The sequence below is a fragment of the Stenella coeruleoalba genome, assembly GCF_951394435.1.
Source record: "Stenella coeruleoalba genome assembly, chromosome: 19".
In the NCBI taxonomy this organism is placed as follows: domain Eukaryota; kingdom Metazoa; phylum Chordata; class Mammalia; order Artiodactyla; family Delphinidae; genus Stenella; species Stenella coeruleoalba.
In genome coordinates this window covers 12,447,966-12,475,277 of record NC_137165.1, presented here as the reverse complement: position 1 = coordinate 12,475,277, position 27,312 = coordinate 12,447,966, and the positions used below count along the sequence as shown (strand labels likewise).

At 38.5% G+C, this 27,312-nt stretch overlaps 1 protein-coding gene across 2 annotated transcripts; it reads right to left on the bottom strand.

Annotated features, from left to right (window-relative positions):
* Positions 1 to 6,962: 6,962 nt before the first annotated feature.
* Positions 6,963 to 25,727, bottom strand: SPATA22 (spermatogenesis associated 22). 2 transcript variants are annotated; one of them, XM_079904805.1, is made up of 9 exons: positions 25,632 to 25,727; positions 23,965 to 24,080; positions 22,115 to 22,243; positions 20,176 to 20,236; positions 19,941 to 20,036; positions 15,261 to 15,597; positions 12,431 to 12,563; positions 10,422 to 10,519; positions 6,963 to 7,594 (listed from the first exon to the last, which is right to left on the bottom strand). In XM_079904805.1, exons 2-9 carry the CDS (start codon positions 24,005 to 24,007, stop codon positions 7,403 to 7,405), a joined length of 1,089 nt encoding a protein of 362 aa, XP_079760931.1. In that variant the 5' UTR covers positions 24,008 to 24,080; positions 25,632 to 25,727; the 3' UTR covers positions 6,963 to 7,402. The 2 variants fall into 2 exon arrangements, with proteins under 2 accessions (XP_079760931.1, XP_079760932.1); XM_079904806.1 differs by having other exon boundaries at positions 25,638 to 25,678.
* Between the last annotated feature and the right edge of the window lie 1,585 nt (positions 25,728 to 27,312).

Genomic DNA, 27,312 nt, shown 5'->3' with positions numbered 1-27,312 from the left:
TCTTTTAAGTCTTTGACGCTAGAATATAGGAAAGCCATAGCCTTCTTTCATTTCTTTCCCTCTTTCTTTCTGTATACCCGTACATAACACATTCTGCACACAAATATATCTTTCTTCCAAATACCTTACTGAATTCTTTAGTTTTTAGTGGATTTTTCAGGTTTTTCAGCTATAAATCATTTTACCTGACATACTGATAGTTTCTTACTTTTTTCTTTCCAGTTAACTGACCTGCCCCCTCTAAAGTCTTATAGCTTGGTCAGGCTCTCCAAAACTTTAAATGAAATTGATGAGAGTAGGGGTATTAATATCCGTCTCGACTTTAACAGGAATTCTTCTGGTGTATCACACAGTTTGAGATTCATTGTGGTCTTCCGAGTCTTTATTGAATTAAGGTTTCTTTGAATACCTAGTTTACTGAGAATTTTTTTGTTTTTAAACTCAGTAATCGATGTTAAATTTATCAGTGCCTTTGTTCGTTTAACGAACTGACTGTTGTCATTGCGCATTGTTTAAAAAAAATGTAATCCTGGACTTAATCTGCTCGTATTTTATTTAGAAATTTTGCATCAAACGCCTTTACAAAGGAGACAGCCCGGGCAGTGGGAGCGGGCGCCTGGTGCTCGTGGGAAAGAATTACTTAGTTTTAAGGAAGAATAAGAGGGTCCGGGACTGTTTGCTCTCCAGTGGACCGGGAGGGTCAACAGGGACGTCCTTTCTTCTGAGCTTGGGGAACACTACGAAGGTAGGAAGCAGATTTTAAGTTTCTAATAATGACGCTGAGATTTCTGCCAGACCGCCACTGGATGGCGCGCGCAACCAGCGGAACCAGCGGGCGTCGCTCCGCGGCGTTTGGGGAAGGATAATTAGAGCGCTCCTCCGAGCTTTTCATTAGCTAGTTCTGCAGGAGTCCCGCCTTTCCGGTCTCCTCATTGGCTGTCGGCCCAGGAGGGGTGTGCGTCTTTGGTCAGCCCCTCCCGGGGTCTTGAAAGGGGTGAAGGGCCGACCGAGAGGTCCGGATTTACAAGGACCTATCAACCAGGGCCTCCCGTTGGTCGATCAAACAGGAGGCCCTCCCCCGCAAGACTTCCCATTGGCTTCTGCCCCGCGCCTGTCGCTTTGGCTTTGGAGTGGCTGAGGTTCTCCTTAGCACTTTAGCCGGGCCTCCTCGGCGGAGCCGATGCACTTCGGGTGGATTTTATCCCTCTTTGGTGCTGTTTGCCTTAGACCCCCGGCACACAGGGATGGACGAGCTTCGGGAGACAGCTGGAACTGGGGCGGAGTTAGGGGGCTCATCAGTGCCTCCCTCAGTAGAAAACGGCTGGAGCGGGGGTGGGGGGGGAGCGATGTCTTTCCTATGGGCTAGAGATCTGGAGTATGGGGTAGAGTCCTGAATGGGGAAGGAGATCATTGTGGGCTGCTCCTACCCTTTCCTGCCAGAGCTGGGAAGGCGTGTTCCTTCACTTGTGTCTATCCCTAATAAACACATTACACTCCAAACTCCATCTCAGCAGCTGCTTCTGGAGAACGCAACCTGTGACACTGCCTTGATGGCATCATCGCTCACCACTCTAATTATTTCAGACTGCCTAAAACTCTGCATATACCGTGCTGTTTAAAGTTCCTGTGCTTTTATTCATACCATTCCCTTTGCCTCAGTTTTCCTTCTTACTTTTTTTTTATCAACATAACTCCTTCTTCCTGTCCTTCCAGACCCAGCTCAGGGGATATCTCCTCCTTGGCTTCTGTCCCTTGGTTTGGTTTGCCTATCTATGCTCTCCCACCTCCCTGTGTTTACAGGATACTACTTACCTGGTGGGTGCAGTATGAGGTGTGTCTTGCACCCAGAAGTGATGGACTCTAGAGCAAGAAGGGACCCAGGACTGCCTGACAGGGTGATTGTGGTTCTGCAGTGAGAGCAGCAATAGTGTAACTCCTTTGGGTCAGGTAGCAGTGAGGGGGTTATTTGCCTGCAGGTGGGAGGGACAAAGTATGGAAGGTCAGGTTGGAGACAGAGAAGTGCCCTGAGTTGCTAGTGAAATCTGGGGAAAAAAGGAACACTCATACCCAGTGGAACCAGCTGCTGCAGTCCCTTATCCTGGTAAAAATTCTTATTTAGACCTAACTCTTACCGAAAACAGTGCAGAATGCATTTTAACTTCACCCTCACCCAAGCCAGTGATATACAGAGACAAAGGATAGTTAAATAGGGAATCTCAGCTACAAACAGAAGTGCATACATCAGGAATCACCAGCTATTTCAAAAACATAAAATCATGAAAGTGTGATGATGAATAGAGAACTAAACAAAAGGAAGAACTTACACCCAAGGAAATAGACCAAACTGAGGAAGAACAAGACCTCCAGATAATTGTAAGAGTATCTTCAGAGAAATATCGCAGGGTAGCAATCCATGAAACAAGGACAGTTGTGTAAAAGAACCAGTTGGAGTTCTTGCAAATGAAAAATGTAATCGTTAAAATAAAAAAATTGAATAAATGTTCCAAGTAGCAGAATGTTCAGATCTAACATCTGAAGTGAGGTAAAAGGTCAGCCTGATGATTTTTCCTAAGTCATGGCACATAGGAATAAGGAGATGTGAAATATGAAAGGTTCGAGGACAGGGAGTTCACTTCCAGCTATGACTTTGGGTCAGAGGGTGGAAACTTCCCAGGTTCCATTCAGGTCTTTTATTTTTCATGCACAGGAAGTCCAGTTCTACATCCCACTGAGATGAGTCCTCTGACTTCAACTCCTGGCTTGATGGGAGGTAAAGTCCCAAACCCCTAAGCTTCCCAGTAGTCCCAGAGGCCACCAGTTCAACTCCTTGCTGCTAAGGGTTCACTTTCCACCTCTGGTATCTGATCATTTTTCCTTCTAGTCTTTCAAAAGACTATTTTTAAATTAAAAATATATCATCCAGATCTTCTTTGTATTTAGAGAGAAAATACATGTGTTTCCCACATTTTGATCAAACCCAATGGCAAATCATACTTTCAGATCATTTAAAAATTAAAAAAATTAATTAGGAATAATTTCAAGCATACACTATAATATGGTGAATAATTTTAGATGCATATGTACTCTCTACAAAAATTAAATTATATTATTTTGTTACCTTGTGTCACTTCTCTCTCAAAAAAAATTTTAAATGTTATAAATACCACTAAAGCACATTCCAGTTCCTTTCTCAAAGGAGCCATTTTCCATTTGATGTGAATCATTTTCATGTATGTTTGTATTTTAGGACAACATATCTCAAACTTTTGGTTTCAGGATACATTTACATTCTTAAAATTTTGAAGACCCCCAAGAGCTTTGGTTTTTGTGATTTGTAAACGTATTTATTAATTAAATAAAAAACCAATAATGTGCCTTTTATATGTTATCATAAGGATTTTATTATTATTTTTAATAGATCTTTATTGGAGTATAATTGCTTCACAATACTGCGTTAGTTTCTGTTGTACAACAAAGTGAACCAGCCATATGCATACATATATCTCCATATCCCCTTCCTCTTGAGCCTCCCTCCCACCCTCCCTATCCCACCTCTCTAGGTCATTGCAAGGTGATCTCCCTGTGCTATGCTGCTGCTTCCCACTAGCTATTTTACATTCAGTAGTGATATATGTCGATGCTATTCTCACTTCGCCACAGCTTCCCCCTCCCTGCTCCACCGTGTCCTCAAGTGCATTCTCTATGTCTACGTCTTTATTCCCACCCTGCCACTAGGTTCATCAGTTCCATTTTTTTTTTTAAGATTCCATAGATATGCGTTAGCATATGGTATTTGTTTTTCTCTTTCTGACTTACTTCACTCTGTATGGCAGACTCTAGGTCCATCCACTTCACTACAAATAACTCAATTTTGTTTCTTTTTATGGCTGAGTAATATTCCATTGTATATATGTGCCACATCTTTATCCATTCATCTGTTGATGGACACTTAGGTTGCTTCCATGTCCTGGCTATTGTAAATAGAGCTGCAATGAACATTGTGGTACGTGACTCTTTTTTTTTTTTTTTTTTTTAATTTTTTTATTTTTGCTGTGTGGGGTCTTCGTTTCCGTGCGAGGGCTTTCTCTAGTTGTGGCAAGCGGGGGCCACTCTTCATCGCGGTGGGCGGGCCTCTCACTATCGCGGCCTCTCCTGTTGCGGAGCACAGGCTCCAGACGCGCAGGCTCAGTAGTTGTGGCTCACGGGCCCAGTCGCTCCGCGGCAGGTACAAGACTCTTTTTGAAGTATGGTTTTCTCAGAGTATATGCCCAGTAGTGGGATTGCTGGGTCATATGGTAGTTCTATTTTTAGTTTTTTAAGGAACCTCCATACTGTTCTCCATAGTGGCTGTATCAATTTACATTCCCACCAACAGTGCAAGAGGGTTCCCTTTTCTCCACACCCTCTCCAGCATTTATTGTTTGTAGATTTTTTGATGATGGCCATTCTGACTGGTGTGAGTTGATATTTCATTGTAGTTTTGATTTGCATTTCTCTAATGATTAATGATGTTGAGCATTCTTTCATGCGTTTGCTGGCAATGTGTATATCTTATTTGGAGAAATGTCTATTTAGGTCTTCTGCCCATTTTTGGATTGGGGTGTTTTTTTGATATTGAGCTGCATGAGCTGCTTGTAAATTTTGGAGATTAATCCTTTGTCAGTTGCTTCATTTGCAAATATTTTCTCCCATTCTGAGGGTTGTCTTTTCGTCTTGTTTATGGTTTCCTTCAATCATTCTTAAAGTCCAAAAAAGCAATAATCATTTTTAAGACTGCTAAATTTGCCTGCATTAAAATTTAAAATCTCTACTCATCATAGATGAGTAATTTGTAACTTTTTTAAAGTGAAAAGACAGTTACAAATTAAGAGATTGGCATCGTACAGAGCTATCCTGGAGTATCCAAAATATATCCCAAACTTCTACAATCAATTAAAAACAAATACAAGGGGACTTCTCTGGTGGCGCAGTGGTTGAGAGTCCGCCTGCCGATGCAGGGGACACGGGTTCGTGCCCCGGTCTGGGAAGACCCCACATGCCGCGGAGCGGCAAGGCCCGTGAGCCATGGCCGCTGAGCCTGCGCGTCCGGAGACAGGTATATAAAAATATAAGTAAAAATATATAAAAATATAAGTAATTTTTAATTTTGTCATGAGGTAAGAAGGAATCTAGTCTTGAGAATGTAATAGAATATCAATGTATTAGACAAGATCATTGCACAAATTGGGGCTAGAAACTACTCAGGATATAAGACAAAAATCAGAGATGTAGAGACTTGGTTGCACTATTATTTACAATGGTGATAAATTGGAAACTAAATACCCAGTGGTTAAGTGAATGTTGGCAAATGCAAATGATAGATATTAGAAAGTTATTATAATTTTTTTTTTTTTTTTTTTTTTGTGGTACGCGGGCCTCTCACTGTTGTGGCCTCTCCCGTTGTGGGGCACAGGCTCCAGACGCGCAGGCTCAGCAGCCATGGCTCACGGGCCCAGCTGCTCCGTGGCATGTGGGATCTTCCTGGACCGGGACACGAACCCGTGTCCCCTGCATCGGCAGGCAGACTCTCAACCACTGCGCCACCAGGGAAGCCCTGTACTTTTTAAAGTTAATTAATTATTTATTTATTTGGTTGCACCGGGTCTTAGTTGCAGCACGTGAGATCTAGTTCCTGGACCAGGGATAGAACCCGGGCCCCCTGCATTGGAAGCATGGAGTCTTAACCACTGGACCACCAGGGAAGTCCCTATTTTTGTACTTTAAATTCTGTTTTATTGTCCTGTCTATTCATGAACCAGTACCATATTTTACATGAATAAATATGCCTTCATAATATGTATTTAATTTTTTAATGCCTGCCATTACTTTGACACTCTTTCCTTCAAATGGTGGAGCCTAATTTCCCTCCTAAATGTGGTCCATACTTAATGACTCACTTCCAGCAAACAGAATGTAGTGGAGGTGATGCTATGTGACTTCCTAGGCTAGGTCATATAAAGGATAGCTCTACCTAGCTAACTCACTATTGGATTACTTGCTCTAGGGGAAGCTAGCTACCATGTCATGAGGACACTTAGGCAGCCCTTTGGAAAGGCCCACATAGTAAGACACTGAATCCTCCTTCCAGCAGAAAGCACCCACTTGGCAATCATGTGTATCAGCCACCCTGGAGGTGAGTCCTCCTAATAGATCCCAAGCCAGAGCTGCCTAGCCAGTCCACTTATGAAATCCTGGCCCACTGTAACTGTGAGAGATAATAAATGTTTGTCACTTAAAGCCATTAATTTGGTGGGTAATTGGTTATGCAACAATAATAATATATGTTTAAGGCTTTATAATATTCGATAAAACTATCCTCTGTTGTTCTTTTTCAGAGTTTTCCTGACTATTCTCATTTTTTGATATCTATAACCTTTAATATTCATTTGGTTAATGTGTGTGTGTGTGTGGTTTGTATACATAAAGAGAGAAAGAAATTGTTATAAATTAATTTTAGAAAAATCAACATCTTTGTCTTCCTATCAAAGAAAATGATTTATTTTTCCATCTGTCCAAGTCTTCTTTTGTGTCCTTCATTAGTATGTATTTTAAAGTTTCGTTCATATACTTTCCACATTTATCACTTAGTATTGGTTAGTCTTAGATATTTTTTTAAATGATATCTTTATCCATTTCACACTCTAATGGTTTGGGTCATATAAATAACACCTAGTGATGATTTCTGCATATTAAAATAGTTTTCTATTTTAGTGCCTTTACCAAATTATCTCATTTTACGGTAGTTTCTTGGTTGATTTTCTTAGGTTTCCCATATATGCAATTATATCATCTACCAATAGCAGTAATTATTATACCCCAAATATTTCTCTTTTGTCTAATGTATTCCATGGGTCCCAGAATATAAATACTATAATTTCAGAGATTTTTGTTACTTTGTAACCTGCTTTGTTAACAAACAAGCACATGAAATAGTGCTTGGCACAGAGCATATGCCCACTAAATATCTGAAGTAATTAAATGAACTGCATGGACTAGGAGCTCCAGTATAGGGCACCCTGACCTTGTTCCTGACTTTAGTGTGAATGTCTCTATATTTCCCCATTAAGCTTGATGTTGGCTTTTAGGCTGACTCAAATGTACTATTATCCCATGTTAAATAAGTATGTGCCTATTCTTATTATATTGAGCATTTTTATCTGAAATGGTTTTTTAGTTTTAGCAAATGCACCATTTTTATAATAACAGTAAAATTATTTTTCAAAAATTCTTTCCACATTAAAAGGATTTAAATATTTTAATTCAACAAGTGAAATACAGAAGAACAGTAGCCATAAAACCATGGAGATGGTAATTTAAACAACAGAAAAATGCTTAATTTATACGATTTAAACTTCATCACTACTTAAATTTCACTCATTACTTTAGTATAATATCTCATTTCAGCATCTACAATTTTAACAAATGCTTGGAAAGTTTTTTGTTCAGAAACAGATGCTGGTCTGACAGAAACACATTTAAAAATATTCTTTTTCTGGTCATAGTTTCCAACACACCTATGAACTCGGCCTCTAATCAGTCTTGGAAGTTCACGATCCTGTTTTTAAAAAAATAAATATCAATAAAGTTATTACTTCATTTGAATTTCAGTTTTTTAAACTAATAATATGATCAACTAAATATGAATCACTCCAAAATGCTGTAATTCCCTTACCTCATTTAGGGCCCCACTGCGACAAGACCATAATAGCTAGTCGTAAATGGGTGCCCTGACACAGAAGACCTTCACTTGAGTAGGGCTTCTTACAAGCTAGTGAGCTGCTGCTTCTTAAAAGACTGAATAATTCCCAATATAATGGCACATGAATATTCACTTCTATTAGACTTCCAGAGTTCTACTTTCAGTAGATGACAGACTAGGTAGTTCAGACCAACTTTCCCACTGAAAACAACTAGAACACCTGGATAGAATATTTATTTAAAAATATCCTCATAGACACCAGAGAGATAAAAGGCAGTGAGGAGTTACAGAGACCCCATCTGGGAGAGGATAGGAGTCCAGAATGGGGCCTGATATTTGGGGATGCTTCACCCCCTGAGGTATCTGCTAATTACAGTCAAGGCAATTTGAGAGTCTAAGAGACTTAGCAGAGCTTCTGACAGCTCATAGGGCTAGAGAAAAAATGGACTCCAGGGTCCCCCAAAGAAAAGAGATTCTGGTAACCACCCCGCCCCCACCCCCGGCTTAGGGTTGGGAGACTCAAAAGGGTTGTGCCCTAATGGGACTAGTAAGCCAGAAAAAGACCAGCCAGCTCCAAATCCTCTCAGTCATGAATAAAATTATTCTGAGATTTCTTTCGCTAAACAGTCATAAAAAGCACTAACTATAAAGGAAAATGTTGATAATTGCTAAAGGACCATATTAAAGTGAAGATTTTCTTTTCCTCAGAAGCCACTCCTAAGCCTGAAAAAGCAAACCACAGAGTATGAGAAGATATTTGCAATGTACATAATAGAGAAAGAACTTGTACTCAGAATAGTTTTTTCAAAAACTCCTATAAATCAATAAGGAAAAAAAATAATTCAACAGAAAAAAATTAGAAGAGGCCTGAACAGATTTTTCAAAAGATATCTAAATGGCCAGTAAACATCAAAAGTGCTGAACCTCATTAGTCACCAGGGAATTGGAGAGAAATGAGATAGCACTAAACTTACCCACTAGAATGGCTAAAATAAAAAACAATGACTACTAAATGTTGATAAGAATGCAGAGAAACTACAACTCTCCTATGCTGATTGTGAGTACGTAAACTGTTACAACCCTTTGGAAAATTCTTTGGCAATAACTACTGTATTAGAACATACAAATGCACTACAATTCAGGAATTTTACTTCTAGGTATATACCCAACAGAAAGGCATGCATGTGCACAACAAGAGACATATATAAGAATGTTCACAGAGTATTATTCATAATAAAAAAAAAACCAAGAAACAACCAAGATGCCCACCAACAGTAGAACAGAAAACTAAATTGTGATATATTCATACAAAAGAATATTGTACAAGAAATATAAATAAATGAACTTTAGCTACATGCAACAACACAGATGAATCTTACGTTGTGTTGAATGAAAGAAACCAGACATAAAACAAGACGTACCACATGATACTATTTATATAAAATTCAAAAACAGGCAGAATTAATTTATGATATTAAAAGTCACAGTAGTGGTTACTTGTAGGCAGAAAACAAGAGGGAGTGAATGGGAAGAGGCACAAGGATGCTAGGGTGATAGCAATGTTCTATTTCTTAACCTTGGTAATGTTCACTTTCTGATACCTTCATAGAATTGTACAGTTATGTTTTGTGCATTTTTCTGTATATGTTATATTTTAATAAAAGTTTTTTTAAAACTTATCAGACTAAAGAAAAATAATAAGCTTTCAAGATATTATAAAAATTAATAACATGACAGCTACTATTTCTTGATCATCTGATATGTGTCAGATGCTATACATTCATATATTTTATTATCTAATCTCCAAAACAACCTTTCAAAGTAGGAATTAGTCTCCCCAATTTACAGATTAAAAAACTGATGCTCAAGAAGTTTAAGGAGCTCACTCAAGGTCATACAGCTAATAAATGGTGGAGTACAAATTGGAATCCAAGTGTGATTTCAGAATTAAGCCCAATTTCAGAATTAATGCCAAACTATTTTACAAAGTATGTAAGTCTTATAAAGTTTCCAGCCTCCTTTGTTACCAAGCTCTTCCCTACGTCCCAGCCCACTCTCTCTGCATTCCCCCAAGTTCATAACCACTACCCTTACCCCCATCACTTACTAACTCTACACTCCGGTAATTGTAAACTACTTGCAGTTTCCTGAACAATCCAGGCTCTATCTGAGCTTCATGTCTTTACATGTGCTGCTCCCTCACCTTAGACTGTGTTCCTCCAACCTCTTCCCCCACCTCCCAACACTTCGGCTTAATTCATTAGACCTTAAATATCTAAGACAAGACCACATTCTTCAAAAATCTTCCCCTGATCTGACCCATCCTCCCTATTTACTTCTATAGCACCCTGCACACACCACTTGTCATACCATTTATCATACCACAGTGTAACATTTATGTTTCCGTCTTTCTACCTGAGATTATAAACTCTTTGAGAGAAAGAGCCATTTACCACTTTTATTCCACTTTGTATCCCCTGCATCTACCACAGCGCCTGGCATATAGCAGCCCTCCATTTTAGTTGAACAAATAAATAATTTTAAAATCATAATTAAAACCAAACAAAATGTTGAAAGTACCACTAAATCATTAACAGAATTTCTACTATAGTTGAATTATAGCCTGCATTTGTATGTTTTTGTTGGCATAGGCTTTGCAAAGAATACTTAAACAGATACTCACTATTTCATAAAATACACAAGGCAGAGTATTTTTCCCATCTCTCAGAAGAAAAGTCTTTGAACAATATGGGCCAGGTGTAACAGCTGAATCGAGAACAGCTAAGCAACATTGAAATAGAGGGGGAAAAAATCAGTGTTGGTAAAATGCAAATAAAGTTTAACAAAGAGAAGTTGATATTTAAATAGCTATTCCCACACCAACCTCTCATGGTTTTGTTTATACATTGATAAGAAAACATCTTAAGAGGGAAAGATATTTCTGAAACTTTTATTCTAAGGAAAGCAAAATTTCTGGCCCTCTCCAACCTAGGATCAGGTTATATGACAAAGTTTATACAACTGACAATAGCTGGCCATCTGAAGCTTTTTTCTTTGAATGTGTTTGATGGAGTGGTTAAATCCTCAGACCAGTCTACTACATTATAGTAAACAAAATACACAAGTATAACAAATAAACATCATGGTTGAATGAAAAAAAAAAGCATTGAATTAGAATCAGAAGTCATGCAATTGAGTCTCAGTTCTTCAACTTACTAAATCGAACAACTGTTTAACCTCTTTCAAATCTGTTTCATCTATAAAATTCAAATGATAATTCACGTTTATCTCAAGAAATTACTATCAAATGAGACCATTATTCATTCCTTTAATAACCATCTATTAGGTACTGATAGTGAACATTTGTTACTTTGAGGTCAGCCTCCATTTCCCCTAATAATACCCAGATTTTCCTTTAGGAAATCTCTCCTATGCCATTCTTAGCCATATGATTTGGATGGGATTTGTCCCCACCCCTAGACCCAGGAGTAACCTGAGACTGATGTAAGCCAGTCAATGTACCCCCTTCCTCAGCTACAGAGCTCAGGGTTGCAGTGATGGGCCTGTTGCCCAGACAGAAATGATGATATGCAAGGGGTCATTTGCTAGTTTCCGGGAAAGAGCAACCAGAAGAAACTATCAAAGAATGTGACTGTGGTATAAGGAAAAATGTGTGGTATAGAGAATTTTGATAATCTTCTTAATGTCATAAGGGAAGAGTCAGAAGCTGCTGGAGAGACCATAATTGGAGCCTCAGGATGAAGCCAACACTAACAGGATAGAAAGATGGCTAAATCTCAAAAACATAATGCTGGATGAAAATGTAAACTCTGTATTTTAAAACACATAAAACAGTAAATAAATATATATAAATTTATGAAATCAGATGTATAGAGTAAAATTATAAAAGCATGGAAAGGAAAGATACCATAGTGATTATCTCTAGAGAAGAAGAAAAATGGATAGCGGTTTTCAAAGATATCTATAACAATAGGTAGGTGGATATTTATTCTCTGTATTTTTCTGTATGTTTAAAATATTTCATAATTTAAATTAAATATTTTATTTAGCCTATGGAAATAAATATGTTTTGAATCTCTACTTCTTGTTTATCTCTTCAGTCTAAGTAAAATTAAATTCCAGAAACATTTTACAAAACTCTCCTCCCTTTTAAATACTAATTTAGAAAACAGGCTAATTGTAGGGTGTTTACTCATATCAGTAAAGGATTCTTCACAAATGTTCTTTCAGAATATTTGATTTATAATTTAACTTATATACGAAATTACTACTGGATTTAGTGTAATATAGTAGAAAGAACACTCTGTTGAGAATAAGAAGACTTGGAGTCTAGATCCATTTCTGCTGCTAACTAGCATTATGATTTTTAGTCAAGTCTATTTTAATTATTTGCCCCACTTCCTCACCTACCTCAAGGGTTGGGTTAGATTACTTTTAAGAATCTTTCCATTTTTGACATTATGAATTAGAATTCTTCTACCATGAATAATCAAATACATCTTATGTCACACAAATCTATGACAGATACAGGAACTGAAGAAAATCCTAATAAACCGTAATCTCCTTTTATAAAATGTTATTTTTCTTTAAGATCCCCTACGTATTCCTATTAACATTCAAAATTATTGTCCAAATGGTATTACTGAAGTATTTTTGAAGTAGTATACCTACCTAATATTTCAAAAAGAAGTACAGTTTTCTGTGCATGTGCACACCAGTACTTCATGCTTTCAATAACTGCAGATATAATTCTTAAAGAATTCTCTTTCTCCTTAAGCTTTAACTGATACAATGATGCTTCCTTCTGAAAAAATGAAAACATGGCATTAGAAAAACCTGTCATTTTTTTCATCATACTCATTCACTTTTCTATGTAAAGATTCTAGGTTCTTATAATAGGCAAATGTGTAAAATATGTTAAAAGACTATGTAAAATATGTAAAAGGAACTACTGACAATTTTAGTACAGTTACTCCCCTAAATTAAAGGCATCATTAGTACTTTATAACGGAGGAGAAACTACAATGCACTTGGAGAAAATTAATCAAGAAGAGGATTATTTTTTTTCTTTTTATCTCTGTTTTATATGGGCATTTATTCACTCATTCATTTGTCGATTCTTTGAATATTTTTAAAGCATCATGTGCCAATCCTGTGATAAACACAGGTGAGTAAAACACAATTCCTTTCCCTAACGTGCTCACACTCTGAGAGGGAACCCAGACACATTCATTCATTCATTCATTCCAAAAGTATTTACTGGCACCTGCTATGTGCCAAACATAGCTAATGGGGAAACAGTACTGAACAAAACAGACAATCTATCTACCTTCAGAGACTGTACAGTCTAATAGGGGATTCAGAAAATAAATACAGAATGTCAGGAATTGCTATATCCTATGCATTAAAAAAATAAACAGGGTAAAAGGATAAAAAGAGACAGGGATTATTATTTTAAATAGGTTGTTGAGTGAGGACTGAGTGAACAGCAAGTGTAAAAACCTTGAGATGGGAATGTGTTTGGCATTTTTAAAGATCAACTAAAAGGGTGGAATGGCCAAGATGGCAGAGTAGGAAGACCCTGAGCCCACCTCCTCCCATGGGCACACCGAAATTACAACTATTTACAGAGCAATTATTGATGAGAAAAACCAGAAGACTAGCAGATAAGAAATTCTACAACTGAAGATATAAAGAAAGAACCACAACAAGACTGGTAGGAGGGAAGATACAAGGTATAGTCATAAGACCCATACCCCCAGGGTGGGCAACCCACAAATGGGAGGTTAATTGCAATCACAGAGCACCAGGACCTGGCCTCGCCCACCAGCCTGTTGGACCAGTACTGGCATGCCTCAGGCCAAGAAAGTAGGCAGGCCTACAAGAAAGAAAGAGGAAGGAAGGCAGGGAGGGAGGGAGGAAAAGAAAGCCTGATGACATAAGGTCATACAAAAATAAAAGTTGAATTAACTAAAATTTTAAAAGATCAACTAAGAATACAGTGTGCTAAGATACTAATTTTTGGGGAGGGGGCACCTTCCTTCATGAGGGCAGTGGCATATCCAAGAACACTTGATGGAACACTTTTTTCCAACTACAATTACCTTCCCTCCTCTTCCCATACCTAACGAAGATAAGAATGCTTCCTGTTGAGGATTACTGCCATAATGAGCCACTGTTACTAAGGTGACTATCATATCATTCTTGTGTACAAGGAAACAAGGTTGAGAACCACTGTGGAACATGCAATATTAGTCAGATTTCCAGAAAAAAAAATTTACCCCAGGTGGCTTATTGAAAAAACTGCTTACAGGTGTATGGGCAGAATAAACATAGGGTACTTAAGCACTCAAAGACTAACAACAATAAGAAACTTCTACCACTCCTAGGCTGAAAGGACAAGAGGAGGAAATAAAATTACCAAGCCTGTGAAATCTGGACTTACGGAGGGGCTACATCATGCAGGGACACAGCTACCACCTGAGACACAACACTTAAGCAGCGGGGGGGAATGGGACAACCCAACCTCTCTCTCTACCCTTTGATGTCCTGCCTGGGACTTCCACTCCCATCTGCTGACTCCTAACAGAAGCCAGCTAATGGATCCCAGAATGATGCACTATGTAGGACCATTCAGCCTTCCAGAACACAGACAAAGGCAGAGGATAAAGAATCTATTAGACCAGGTGGCGAGCAAGGGAAGATTGCAAACAGCCAGAACATATATGAAAGACATTTACAAAGAATGACTAGAATGAGAGGTGGAGAGAGGAAATAAGGCTGGCACAGGTATGGGGAAGAATATAAACCGAAGCAGAGTCATATTAGAGTGCGTTTAGAGAACTGTGAAGAGTCTGAAATGGCTGGAGCATTGAAGAATTAGTGAAATATGGAATACGAAGCTGTAAAAGTAAATAAGACCAGATTACAGAGCAGAAGTCAGCAAACTACGGCCTGCAGGCCAAATCTAATCTGCTGTGTTTTTTGGGTAAATTTTCATTGGAACTCAGCCACACCAATTAATTTATGAATTATCTATGGCTGCTTTTAAGGTACAACAGCAGAGTTGAGTGGTATAGTTGAATACTTGCAAGAGAGACAATATGGCCCATAAAGCCAAAAATATTTACTATCTAACCCTTTACAGAAAAAGTTTGCTGACCCCTATTAAAAAAAAAAAAAGAGTGACATATGAAGAACTTGAAGAATTGCTGCAAGCAATGGATGAACTATCATCATCTCAATAATTAGCAAACAGTGAAATTCAGAACCTGGTAGGAAATTCTAAAGCAACTCTGAAAAGCAGCAGCCATTCACAACCTCTAAGAAAATATTTTGGACACTAACATATACCTACTCCAACAGAACTGGGTATTTGTGCTAATCAAGTAATGTATACCAGGGGAGTGATTTCAAATGCTCTTATCTCTGTAATTTTCTAAATACTTATCTCATTTTTTTAATGTAAATACAAAAATGCAAATAATATTTAAAAGTTTACCTTGAGGGTGTTTTCTTCTGGAAAACCATCCAACATTTTTTTCTTAAATTGATTTTGTTGAAAATTGGGCTTAAATGCCTGTAATGAACTGTTTTTGTCTAGACTTCTCATTGTGGAGCCAGATATTTTTGACGAATGTGTTTGTGTGAGTACTTCACTTTCTCTTTGGTGAGGTAAGTTAGTAGATTCAGATACTCTTAATTGTTTCCATTGTTGAGCTCCCAAATTCACTGGACATGAATTTATTCCATTATTTGTCATTAGATTTGTTCTTTTGCACTGAGGCTTAAAATCATTTCTATCCCAAGTTTTTAAAGTGGTATTTTTGTTGCCGTCTCTGTAGCAGAAATAGTTTTGTTTTTTAAATTAGTATTAATTTTGTTTCTATATACTTTTTCTTAAATGAAAGAAAATTATTAATGAAAATTTGCATTTACATGGTAATTTGTGGTTTATCAACTACTTTGTAATTACTGAACAGTTAGAAATTCCAAATACATCATCACAACAACCCTACAATATATTATACCTCTCTTGGTGAGGAAACTGAGTCTTGAGGAGGAAGTAACTTGCCCAAAGTCATATAGCAAGTTACTGACAATCCAAAACCCAGAGAATCCTAGTCTCCCAACTCAAAGTCCAGTGCCATAGAGTATATTTCTAAATTATACAAGCCTTTATATGACAGTGGTTATGAACCCTCAGGGGCCACGGCAGTGAAAGCACCAAGTCCTAATCACCAGACCACCAGGGAACTCCCTGCTTCCTTTTTTATACATTTATTTTAAAATTTTCTACAAAGTAAAATTTTCAAAAGTTAAACTATTGCTCGTCAGTGATTTTAAATCACAAGGAAAATAGATATAGACAGGGTAGACAGCTGTTTGATTAGAAATTTTGTACTTTTACTGCGTAGCTTAAAAACTCTACTTATGAATATGTTTCAGCATTTTACTAGCTACATTAACCTAAGTGAGCTGTACCAGTTCATCAGAACATGATGTTAATGAGGCCAAAATCAAAAATATAATTTCTGAGCAGGCTAGTTAAGAGTTACACAGGGAAAAACTAGTCTAAGTCACAAATGCTTATTCCTGAATAATTTTCCTAAAAATACCACAAGTACCACAAGCGGGCAAACAATGCAACCTATACCTTGTTAGGGAAAATAATCCAAGAAAACGTTTAGGTTCCCTAGACCAGATTATATGGGACCTGAAGCTTGTATAATTTAGGGAGCTTTCGTAAGTAAATTAGGTACAAAACTCAGTATGAAAATAATGAGAAAAGAAATCACCACAAATAATTTAAAATTATTTTAAGTTGATAAATACCACAAACATCACAATATCCAGGAAAAACTTATTATCATTAAGTAACTGCCTAATACACCTCTATAAAATTTTTTCCTACATTAATCACCTCTTCATATGGCAACAATTTTATATTCAACAGAGAGTATGGAAACATAATTTTCTCCTTCCTCATGGCTGTGGAAATTACTTTTATTTTCATAGTTTAGGAAAGTTTCTTTTAGCTTTACAACTCCTTATCGGTAACAATGCATCTGCAACTTTCTCCAATGTTTTCGTTCAGGAGGTGCTCCTAGCCTGGGGAAATGCCTTGATATTTCTGTTTAAAAATTAATTAATTGATTAATGGCTATCTCTGGATCAGTGTGACTATGAATAACTTTCTTCCATTTACTTTTTTTTCTAGAATGATTATATTATTTTTATAATAAGAACAGTAGGCTATTATAGAAAAAAAATACTTTATCTTCCCTTAAAAGCAATTTATTGAGCTTTCCTGGTGGTGCAGTGGTTAAGAATCCACCTGCCAATGCAGGGGACACAGATTCAAGCCCTGGTCTGGGAAGATCCCACACACCGTGGAGCAACTAAGCCCATACGCCACAACTACTGAGCCTGCGCTCTAGAGCCCGTGAGCCACAACTACTGAGTCCACACATCACAACTACTGAAGTCCTCGTGCCTAGAGCCCGTGCTCCGCAACAAGAGAAGCCACTGCAATGAAAAGCCCGCACACCGCAACCAAGAGTAGCCCCTGCTCCACGCAACTAGACAAAGCCCACGCACAGCAACAAAGACCCAATGCAGCCAAAAATAAATAAATAAATTTATAAAAACCAATTTATTGATCTATCTAAACCTATTTGCCAGGTTGTGCCCAATTTCCAGTTTCTAAAGTCTTCACCTCTCCTCAACTGAGATTTCTTAACCATCAAGTGCAATCCCAATTTCTCTAAGACCAGTTATTTAATTATAGGAGCTTTAGTATGAAAGCTTGAAGATGTTAAATCAGTTCACCTTGCTTATTGTCTAGTATACTAACTCTGGTAAATTAAACCTATCTTGACAACTTGTCTAATAGCTTAATACCTATAAGAATAGGAGTCTACATTGCTCTTGCAAATTCCATGTTTCAAGAGATTCTAGACAAGGGTTATCAGGTAAAATACAGGATGCCCAGTTAAATTTGAATTTCAAATAAATAACAAATAAAATTTTAGTATAATTATGTCCCAAATATTACATGTGACATATACTAAAAAATTATTTGTCCGTTATCTGAAATTCAAATTTTACTGGGCATCCTATATTTTTATTTGCTAAATCTTGCAATGTTAGCCTAGATTCTAAACCTAAGCATAGAACCAGTTAAAAGATCTTCAGCAGATTACTAACTGCCTACTTGGGTTTTCAAATGTCTTCTGCTCCTGGATTTTCTGTTGTTATATTCCAACTGTCTGACAGATCATTTATTATTTTAAATTGGAATATCCAATACTGGCTGCCTATCCATATTACAATCCGTTACCTAATTCTCTAATGTCTATCAGAATGCATTTTCTCCTAGCACTTGCAGCTGGAACTATGCCTCCGAGGACCATCTCAAACCACTGAATAGGCCTAGTTTGAAGCAGTGGTACTGAAGAAAGAACTGACTGGTCCTGAGGAAACTAGCATGAGTAATAAAAACAATACTAAATTTTTAAAAATAAAAATACTGTTTTGTTGTATGAACCACTTTATTAAAAGTTTCCCCCTTTTTAAAAAATATGGTATCTTCATCTACTAAAAGTGAAGGTTAGGGCTTCCCTGGTGGCGCAGTGGTTGAGAGTCCGCCTGCCAATGCAGGGGACGTGGGTTCGTGCCCCGTTCCGCGAAGATCCCACATGCCGCGGAGCGGCTGGGCCCGTGAGCCATGGCCGCTGAGCCTGCACGTCCGGAGCCTGTGCTCCGCAACGGGAGAGGCCACAACAGTGAGAAGCCCGCTTACCGCAAAAAAAAAAAAAAAAAAAAAGTGAAGGTTATGTTAACTTCACGGGGTTGTTGTAAAGATCATTAAAATAACATAACAAAGCACTAACCAATGACTGATATATGATCTGGGGTTGGGGTTGTTTTCCAATACTTTGTTTCCAAAATTATTTCTTTCAGTAGTTTGCCACTTACCCAAAAATACTAAAGTCCAACCTAAAAAGAATAACCCATGTCCTTTATCTATTCATTTTTTTCGTATTATTTAGACATTAAACTTAAGATATTTCTGGCAATGACCCAAAAGTACCCTCACCATCTTTTTTTTTTTTTTTTAATAAATTTATTTATTTTTGGCTGCGTTGGGTTTTCGTTGCTGTGCGGAGGCTTTCTCTAGTTGTGGTGAGCGGGGGCTACTCTTCGTTGCGGTGTGCGGGCCTCTCATTGTCGTGGCTTCTCTTGTTGCAGAGCACAGGCTCTGGGCGTGAGGGCTTCAGTAGTTGTGGCTCGCGGGCTCCTGAGCGCAGGCTCAGTAGTTGTGGCGCACGGGCTTAGTTGCTCCGCGGCATGGGGGATCCTCCTGGGCCAGGGCTTGAACCCGCATCTCCTGCATTGACAGGCGGACTCTTAACCACTGCGCCACCAGGGAAGCCCTACCCTCACCATCTGAACATATGCTTATGATTTCATTCTCTGTCTTTCTTTCTTATTCCATCCTATTTACCTTGGAGCTGATTATCTTACTGGGGTAAGGCTCAGCATTCTATTTGGTTCTCAATACCTAAATATATCCGACATTTTTTTTTCATTTTTTTTTTTAACATCTTTATTGGAGTATAATTGCTTTACAATGGTGTGTTAGTTTCTACTTTATAACAAAGTGAATCAGCTATACATATACATATATCCCCATATCTCCTCCCTCTTGTATCTCCCTCCCACCCTCCCTATCCCACCCCTCTAGGTGGTCACAAAGCACCGAGCTGATATCCATGTGCTATGCGCCTGCTTCCTACTAGCTATCTGTTTTACAGTTGGTAGTACACTTAGATACAGTTATTCTTGACTCTTTAACTATTGTCAATTAGATCATTAATAATCCACAGCAAAATCATAAATTCATGGTGATAAATATTTACAAAAATTTCATTATAACATGAAGTATTCTTTGGAAATATAATCACTGCCAAATTTACCTATTTTTAAAGTTATATATGGCATGTTCTCTTCTTTTATAAAACACAGCTAATATCACTATAGTTAGTTATTAAGTATATAAATTTCCTAAATATAATTCTGTTTAAGAAAGGAAGGATAGAGGAGGAGGGAAGGGACTATAGGAGGAGATGGGAAGGAGAAGTATGAATAGAATAAGAAAAATCTTAAGTAGACTCACCTCCAACCACTCTTGCTTCTTTCAGCATTTAATTGAATAGATTTAGACACAGAATCTTGACTTCTCAGGGGATGAGAAACTGAATGTGGTATTTGCCTTTCAAGGAAATATGTCTTATTAACTATTAATAATTTGTTCCCCGATTGAGAAATATAAAAATATAAAATATATATAGAAGAATAACATCAGTCTGTAACAGACACATACATTCATTGGTATATATTTTTCCACATACCCTGTGTTCACTGTTTTCGTTAAAGGAGGCAGCTCTGGAGTCATAGCTTCCCAGGCCCAATCTCAAAAGATACAAGTAATATAGGTAAGAGTAAGATAGGGAGCATTTTTTGAAATAATTCTTTTATATTTATTTAATATATGGGGGGAGGCAGTTGAAAGTTTGAAGGAGAAAAGGACTTGAATATATGGACATGTTCTTCAATACTACTTTGTTGTGGAATTTGTCATAGGCTGCCTTATTAATTTTTTAGATGTCTTTCTTTCCCACTGTATTCTAAGCAAGGTAATAGTTTAATCTGTATCTCTTCCACAGTCAATCCTAGTATAGCACCTTGTATTTTGTAACATAAATTCAGTGTAATCAATGTTTCTTAATCCCAACCCACAGCAAAAAATACATCGAAACCCGGAATATATACAGGCATGGTGTGCATGTGTATGCGCGCACGTGTGTGTCTGAGGGAGAATATAACAATTTTACTATCAATTCTTATTCTTACTATATGATATACTGACACTTTCTATTCTATTCTTTTCTATTTTATTCTCTTCTATTTATTTTTTAAAAGGTTGGTTATTTCCTAACCTACTAATGGATCAAGAAAAAAAATTTGAAAAACACTGATCTAGTCCTATCTCTTGCCCAATATAAGAATCTTGTTATATCTCTGACAGATAGTAATCCTGGTCAGAGTTTGAGAAGTTCAGTACTTAGGAGAATGCACACTTCCCTATGGAACAACTCAAATTGTGATTTTTCAAGATCATCTATCATTCATGCTACTTATAAAAATATTTTAAATAGTAGAGAACTTTTTAAATGACAGAAGATGACCACTTATGCAGCATATCCATGTGAATTTTTAATTTTTTATCCATAAAAATGAGAATAATATGAAATTCATACTTCCAATTCCTCAAATGTGGAAGAAAACAAAATAACTATAGATGTAAAAGTAGATTAAGGTCTATGGTTGCACAAGGATTTTTAAATTCTAGTTGCATAAAATCCTATTAAAGATTTTTAAGTGTGCTCCCCCCAAAATGTAAATGTATATAACCAGCATGTACCAAGTATATTTCAGACTGTCTGCCTTTCCATGCCTTCTTCCATAGAGAAGTAAAAAGTAAGCAAACATTAAGACCTTTCAGCACAAACCACCACAGCTAATTGTTTCAGATATGAGAGGCTAACCATAAAGATAAATTAGGATTTCAGTGACCTCATTTAATATGAGCTGAAGCAGAGGCTCTCTGTCTCTAGATTTTGAATCAAGAGAAACAGAGGGCAGCCAATGATGGACCCTGAGAACTAGAACTAAAAGGTTATGTTAACACCAAGCAAAAGCAATTTAGTTCACACGCCAGTCGAAGCTATAAGGAAGCCAATGGGATGAAAGAGTGAAAAGCCAATAAATGAAAAATGGCAAAAATTATGTAAGAAGAGAAAAAAGACTAGGGGCAAGCACTAGAAATTCCTGGGCTTCTACCCTTCCTAAGGTCTACTTTCTTCCATTTTTCCCGTGTTCCCATTCATACTTATCCTTGAGTTTCTCCATTCTTTATCACCAACTATCACCAAATTTTTATAACTCAAGGAACTTGAGTTTCTCCATTCTTTATCACCAAATGTTTAAGTCACAATATCTATACGTGTTTTGAAAGAGAAAAAAAAACCTTTACAAGATAGGTTACTACTTCATTAGAACAAAGGCTCCAGATTTAAGATACTTCATTTAAATGCTAAGACACTCCTGTAGACAAGGAAACTCAAACTACTATACTGGAATGTTCAGAAAGAACCAAGTAATCCCTATAATTGGATAGTGGAAAGAAGAAAAAAATAAACTTTCTATTTCCATTATAATAAAATAGAAATGGTAATTTTCTATAATCCTATTTCTTATTTTCTGAAAATTTTCACCTTATTTTCTTACCTGTTGGTAGAGGAGGGAAATCATAACTGTCAGAAGCAGTACTGATACCTGGATCATTTTTAAGTGGATTGGATGTTAATGGCTGTCTATTCCTCTTTTTCTGATTGAACAGTGGTACAGGCAAACAGCCTAAATTGAATGTACCGATAAATAAGTACATAATAGGCAAATAGTCAGATCTAGTTATAGACTAATTACTAGTATATAATAATTCACGATTTGAATTTGTGTTTCTATACATTAATTTTATATTTATTACAGATATATTTCTATAGATTTGGAATTTTTTTACACTCTTTTTAAGATCCCGAATAGCCTTATTTGTCTCTCTAAAAACTCCTTTCTTGTTCTATGTTGACACTGCCTTAATTCCTCTTGTTTGGCAGTAATCCCCATCTCCTCCCTCATCCCCCTACCCTTTCCAAATCCACTTTTTGTTTTCCTTACTTCCCTCCTGTGCTTGCTTATCACCATATCAACTGGAGGGGACACTTCAAGTACAATAGAGGTAAGGGAGAACCAAAATTTGACCCATTTTGCTTTCCAAAACCCTAACCACTCTCTGACTATGGTAGCATACCCTTTAAGGCCATGGTTCTCAAACTCTACTTTGACTAAGATTTATCTGTGGTTATGCTTAACATGCCAGTTTTTAGACCCCACCCTCATAGATTTTATTTCAGTCAACTTGCTTTGGAAACCAAAACTCTGCAATTTCAACAAGAACTCCAGGTGTCTGTAATGCATATTTTCTGTGGATCATTTTGAGAATGCCTTAGAGTGATAGTAATAAATCCAAATGAGAATAAATACTACTCCAAACCCTCCAGTTGAGGGACCTGGGATCTCAAGTCAGGTCAAAAGTCAGAACACTAAAACTAGAAGGGATCTCAGAGGAAAAAGAAAAAGCTTACACATTGCCACAGTGAAAGAACCTATAGGGCCCACACTTCCTAACTCTTAGTTCAGATATCTTGCCACTATACCATCCTCTAGTTGGTCCATCAACACTTACACTTACATGAGCATATAGATTCTGGTAACTGTCTGATGAACGGCTGGGAAAATGATGTGGGCTCAGACTGTCTGAATTTGAATTACAACTTCAAAGCATGTTTCAATTAAAATTTAAAGTACAAACTACAGCTGTTTCCTTAAACTCATTGTGCCAATATGGCATATAGTGAGAGGCAGAATAATATAGTGATTAAAAGAATGGAGTCTAGGTTCAAATCCTGGCTCTTCCACTTCATAAATTACTTATTTAACCTCTTTGTGCCTTTGTTTCTCATCTAGAAAACAGGGATGACAATAATAACTCTCTCAGAGTAAATAAATTAACATAAAATTAAATGCCCACAATACAGTACACCCCCCATAAATAATAGCTATTATTATCTTCATTGTGCATTATCATCATTCCTTTGGTTCTCTTCATTCTTGCCCTCTGTCCTTATACTAACAAATTGGGAAAGCAGAAATGGCAGGGGAAGCTATTAGGGAAACAGAAGCACTTCTGAAAATATTTTAAATAGTCACAAATAAAAATTAAAATATTATTAATTTCATTATTTTCAGCTTACAAAGCACAAAACAACTCAAGCACATGGGATTTGTAGAAAGAATACAAGAGTAAATCCAGGAAAGTCTGATTTTACTTCCACCTAAGCCACTAAGTGTTTCGTCTTGAGTAAGTTATTTTACTTCCTTCGACCTAAAAAGTAAAGAGGCTAGACTATATGTTCATTCTTTTCAAAAGTTCCTTCCAAAATGTTGCATCTATATACTATATAAGGTTTACATAGTATATACAAACTATAGAAATTTTAAAAATAAAAGTCAGTCAATACCTGCTGTATTTCGAGTTGAATTTTCATTTATGTTTCTCTTCATTTCCTTCGATATCAAAGTCTATAATTTTTTCTTTAGCGCTCCAACTTTACAACATGAAGTTGTTCGACTAAACCTTCAAAGAAAGAAATTTATACCTTGTATTGTATCAACATCAAAATCAAGTTCTCAGCCTAGTAATTACTGAAATTATGGTTTAAACCTATGGTTTCAAACCCGATAATGTAAACTCTCTGCCAGACTCTTTTGCTTTCTGAGTAAGAATTTACAGCATAACCCATTTTTCCAAATCTGTTTGAAATAAGACTAGTGTGGCTATAATCTTGCTTCCTAAACATATGTGGATTTTCACAGAGTCTACATAATTTATTTCAGAATCAAGGACCCACAGTGAGAATAATTCTGAACCAGATCTACAAAGAGGGAGAGGGACTCCAACATTGGCAAACATACTTACAAGGCCAGGGAGGAAACATGCACAATTGAACTAGCCATGTGAGAACGTATTCTGTGTCTCACTTTTAAAACACTGTGCAGGGCTTCCCTGGGGGCGCAGTGGTTGAGAGTCCACCTGCCGATGCAGGGGACGCGGGTTCGTGCCGCGGTCCGGGAAGATCCCACATGCCGCGGAGCGGCCGGAGCCTGTGCTCCGCAGCGGGAGGGGCCACGGCAGTGAGAGGCCCGCGTACCGCAAAAAAAAAAAAAAAACCAAAACACTGTGCAGATCATCTGCTTTGGCCATTAGTTTGAGATCCCTGGATTACATAATGCCAAAGACTAAGGCCTCACTTAATATCCAGAATAATTGTACTGATAAGTTTCCCCTCCGTTTCTATAACTTAAACAAGTGAAATAAGATTTTTTTGTTTTTTCTTTTACCACAGAATTTCTGTTGTAGTTTTTTCCATGTTCAGCCTCTTATATTTTGATCCCAATTTAATTCAATAAATACTTGCCTATTTCATGAAAAGGTAAGATTCAAATCTAAATAAGATCATTTCTGCTCCCAAGTTCTCTGCCCCATGAGACAAACAGACACGAACACCACTGAGTAACAATGCAAATCATACTGAGGTACATATTAATTTCCAAATATCGTTTCTAGAAATAAAACTTGGGAAACGTGAGGTCAGGGGCTGCCCCTGCTTTGTTTCCACAGATTGGTCTTGAACCTGGATATAGTATGCCCTTTAGAAAATATTCTTGATGCCGTTCTAGGAACCAGAACAGGTTATGTGACCTTTTCTCAGCCCAGAAATACCAACGCAACACACATCCTGAGCTTAGAGGGGGACGACAAGAGACTCAGGCAAACAAAAGCGCCACATCCTCCCCTGGACCACTGACCCTGGGGGCAGGGGCCCTGAGGTGCCCCCCACTCCGGCTTCCCACTGGACCCTAATTACATTAAGGCGGGTGGTGACATCGATGTGCAGAAAGTTTGCTCAATGCGCACACACGCACACACCCTGCCCCTAAGACCGTTGCCTCAGAAGGAGGCCGTCGGGCCTACTTGGGCGCCTCTTGGGGAAAAAACATCAAGCTCCAGTCAGGGCTCACGTTCTCTCCCAATGAGCTCTCCTGACCCAGGGATCGCGGCAGTTTGGTAACTAGGGCCCACACAGCCTCTTTTCCTCCTTGGCCCTCCTGTCATACGACACGCAACTTTAACCTTCAGGTTCCTCGCCTCCGTCAACCGCCACCGCGTCAGCCGCCACCAGCCGCCTTCCCGCCGCCGAAAAGACGCGGAAGTCGTGCTCTGCGCATGCACGGCCCCGCCGCGCGCGACGGTCGGCGCAGGCGCAGAGGCCACCACCTGGGGGCTCGGCGCCGTGTCGTCGTCACTTCTGTGGACAAAGAGGGAAAGACACGCACCCCTTTTCCCTGGCACGGAAACATGAACGCGCCTCCTCTTGCGTTCTCATACTGTTGGGTACACGCCCTTTGGAGTTTTGCCCAGAGACGGACAAGCCTGCTTAGCCAACCTTCGCCCCAGCTTCATCAGGAAGTTAGGCCAGAGCTGGTCGCCCAATCCCGTTCCCACACTCCGAAGTCATTTCTTAGGTCTAGACGTCAGTTTGTGAGATGCTAGTGGCACCCCAGAGTGTGCCTAGAATAGGATAACTCAAAGGCCACAGGCCTCGGGCTTCCGTGGTGGTGCAGTGGTTGGGAGTCCGCCTGCAGATGCAGGGGACACAGGTTCGTGCCCCGGTCCGGGATGATCCCACATGCCGCGGAGCGGCTGGGCCCGTGAGCCCTGGCTGCTGACCCTGCGCGTCCGGAGCCTGTGCTCCGCTGTGGGAGAGGCCACAACAGTGAGAGGCCCGCGTACCGCAAAAAAAAAAAAAAAAAAAAAAGCCACAGGCCTCAAAGCCATGCCAGAGGGGTCTTCCTTGGTCTGGCTGAGAGTCTGAGTGAGGTCAAGCAGACGGGGCATTGGAGTCGCCAGGAGGCTGGGAGAGCTAGCCTGGGTTTAGATGACAGTCCCGCAAGGCCAAGCGTGGTCAGGAAGGCAGGGCCAGTGCTGCACAAGCTCGGGAAGAGAAGGAGTACATACCTTAGAGACCTAGGACCCTGGAGAGGAAAGGGAAGGTGCAGTGACCTGGGCTCTGGCCCTCGGCCATTGGACTGCCCCTCTCTGGCCCTTTGATCTCCGGCACGTTACCCCCGCTAAATCTACATTTCCTTCCTCAGTAAAATAGCAATAATAATACTTAATTGCCCTGAAGATGCTAAAAGAGAAAATGAACAGTTCTGACACACAGTAAATGCTCAATAAATGTTAGCCCTTATTTAATAACAGTAGCTGCCATTTATTGAGTACTTACTGGAGGCCAGGAATAATAATTCTACTTCTGTCTGGGTTCAAAGCCCATTTTTTGTTGTTACCCTACCTTCTGACCATTTGAAGACTGGGATAGGTGAAGGGAAGAGTTACGAAGGGACCCAGAGATAAAGGGAATGTTGTTAGTGAAGTCCTAAGACTATGAGACCATGAGACTTATTAGTAGTTTCTTTGAAGATTAGGCCAAATAAAAGAGAATGTTGGAAGATAGGATTAGAGGTAAATTGAGACCAGATAATAAAAGATCTTGAATGCCAAACTAAGGAATGAGTCTGAAGGAATAAGGTCTTCGTTTAATTTGGAAAAGAGAAGACTTCACACAATAAAATGTCTGAAAAAACTTGTCTTCATGGTTCCAGAGAGGAGGTTTTTTAAAAAATGAGTAAAAACTTCAAGGAAGCAGATTTTGACCTGATATATACATATGTACACACACACATATGTAACACCATCTACCCCCCAAAATAGATTTCTCATTGAAAGAAAAAGACTTTAAACCCAC

Bases quoted from the DNA above. Each gene is read 5' to 3' on its own strand.
- SPATA22 (XM_079904805.1), bottom strand. From the start codon at position 24,007: ATGAAGAGAAACATAAATGAAAATTCAACTCGAAATACAGCAG. The intron at 22,244-23,964 runs GTATTGACTGAC...CATTCAATTTAG, and splicing joins TTCAACTCGAAATACAGCAG to GCTGTTTGCCTGTACCACTG. The intron at 10,520-12,430 runs GTAGGTATACTA...AATGTTGCTTAG, and splicing joins ACTTCTTTTTGAAATATTAG to CTGTTCTCGATTCAGCTGTT.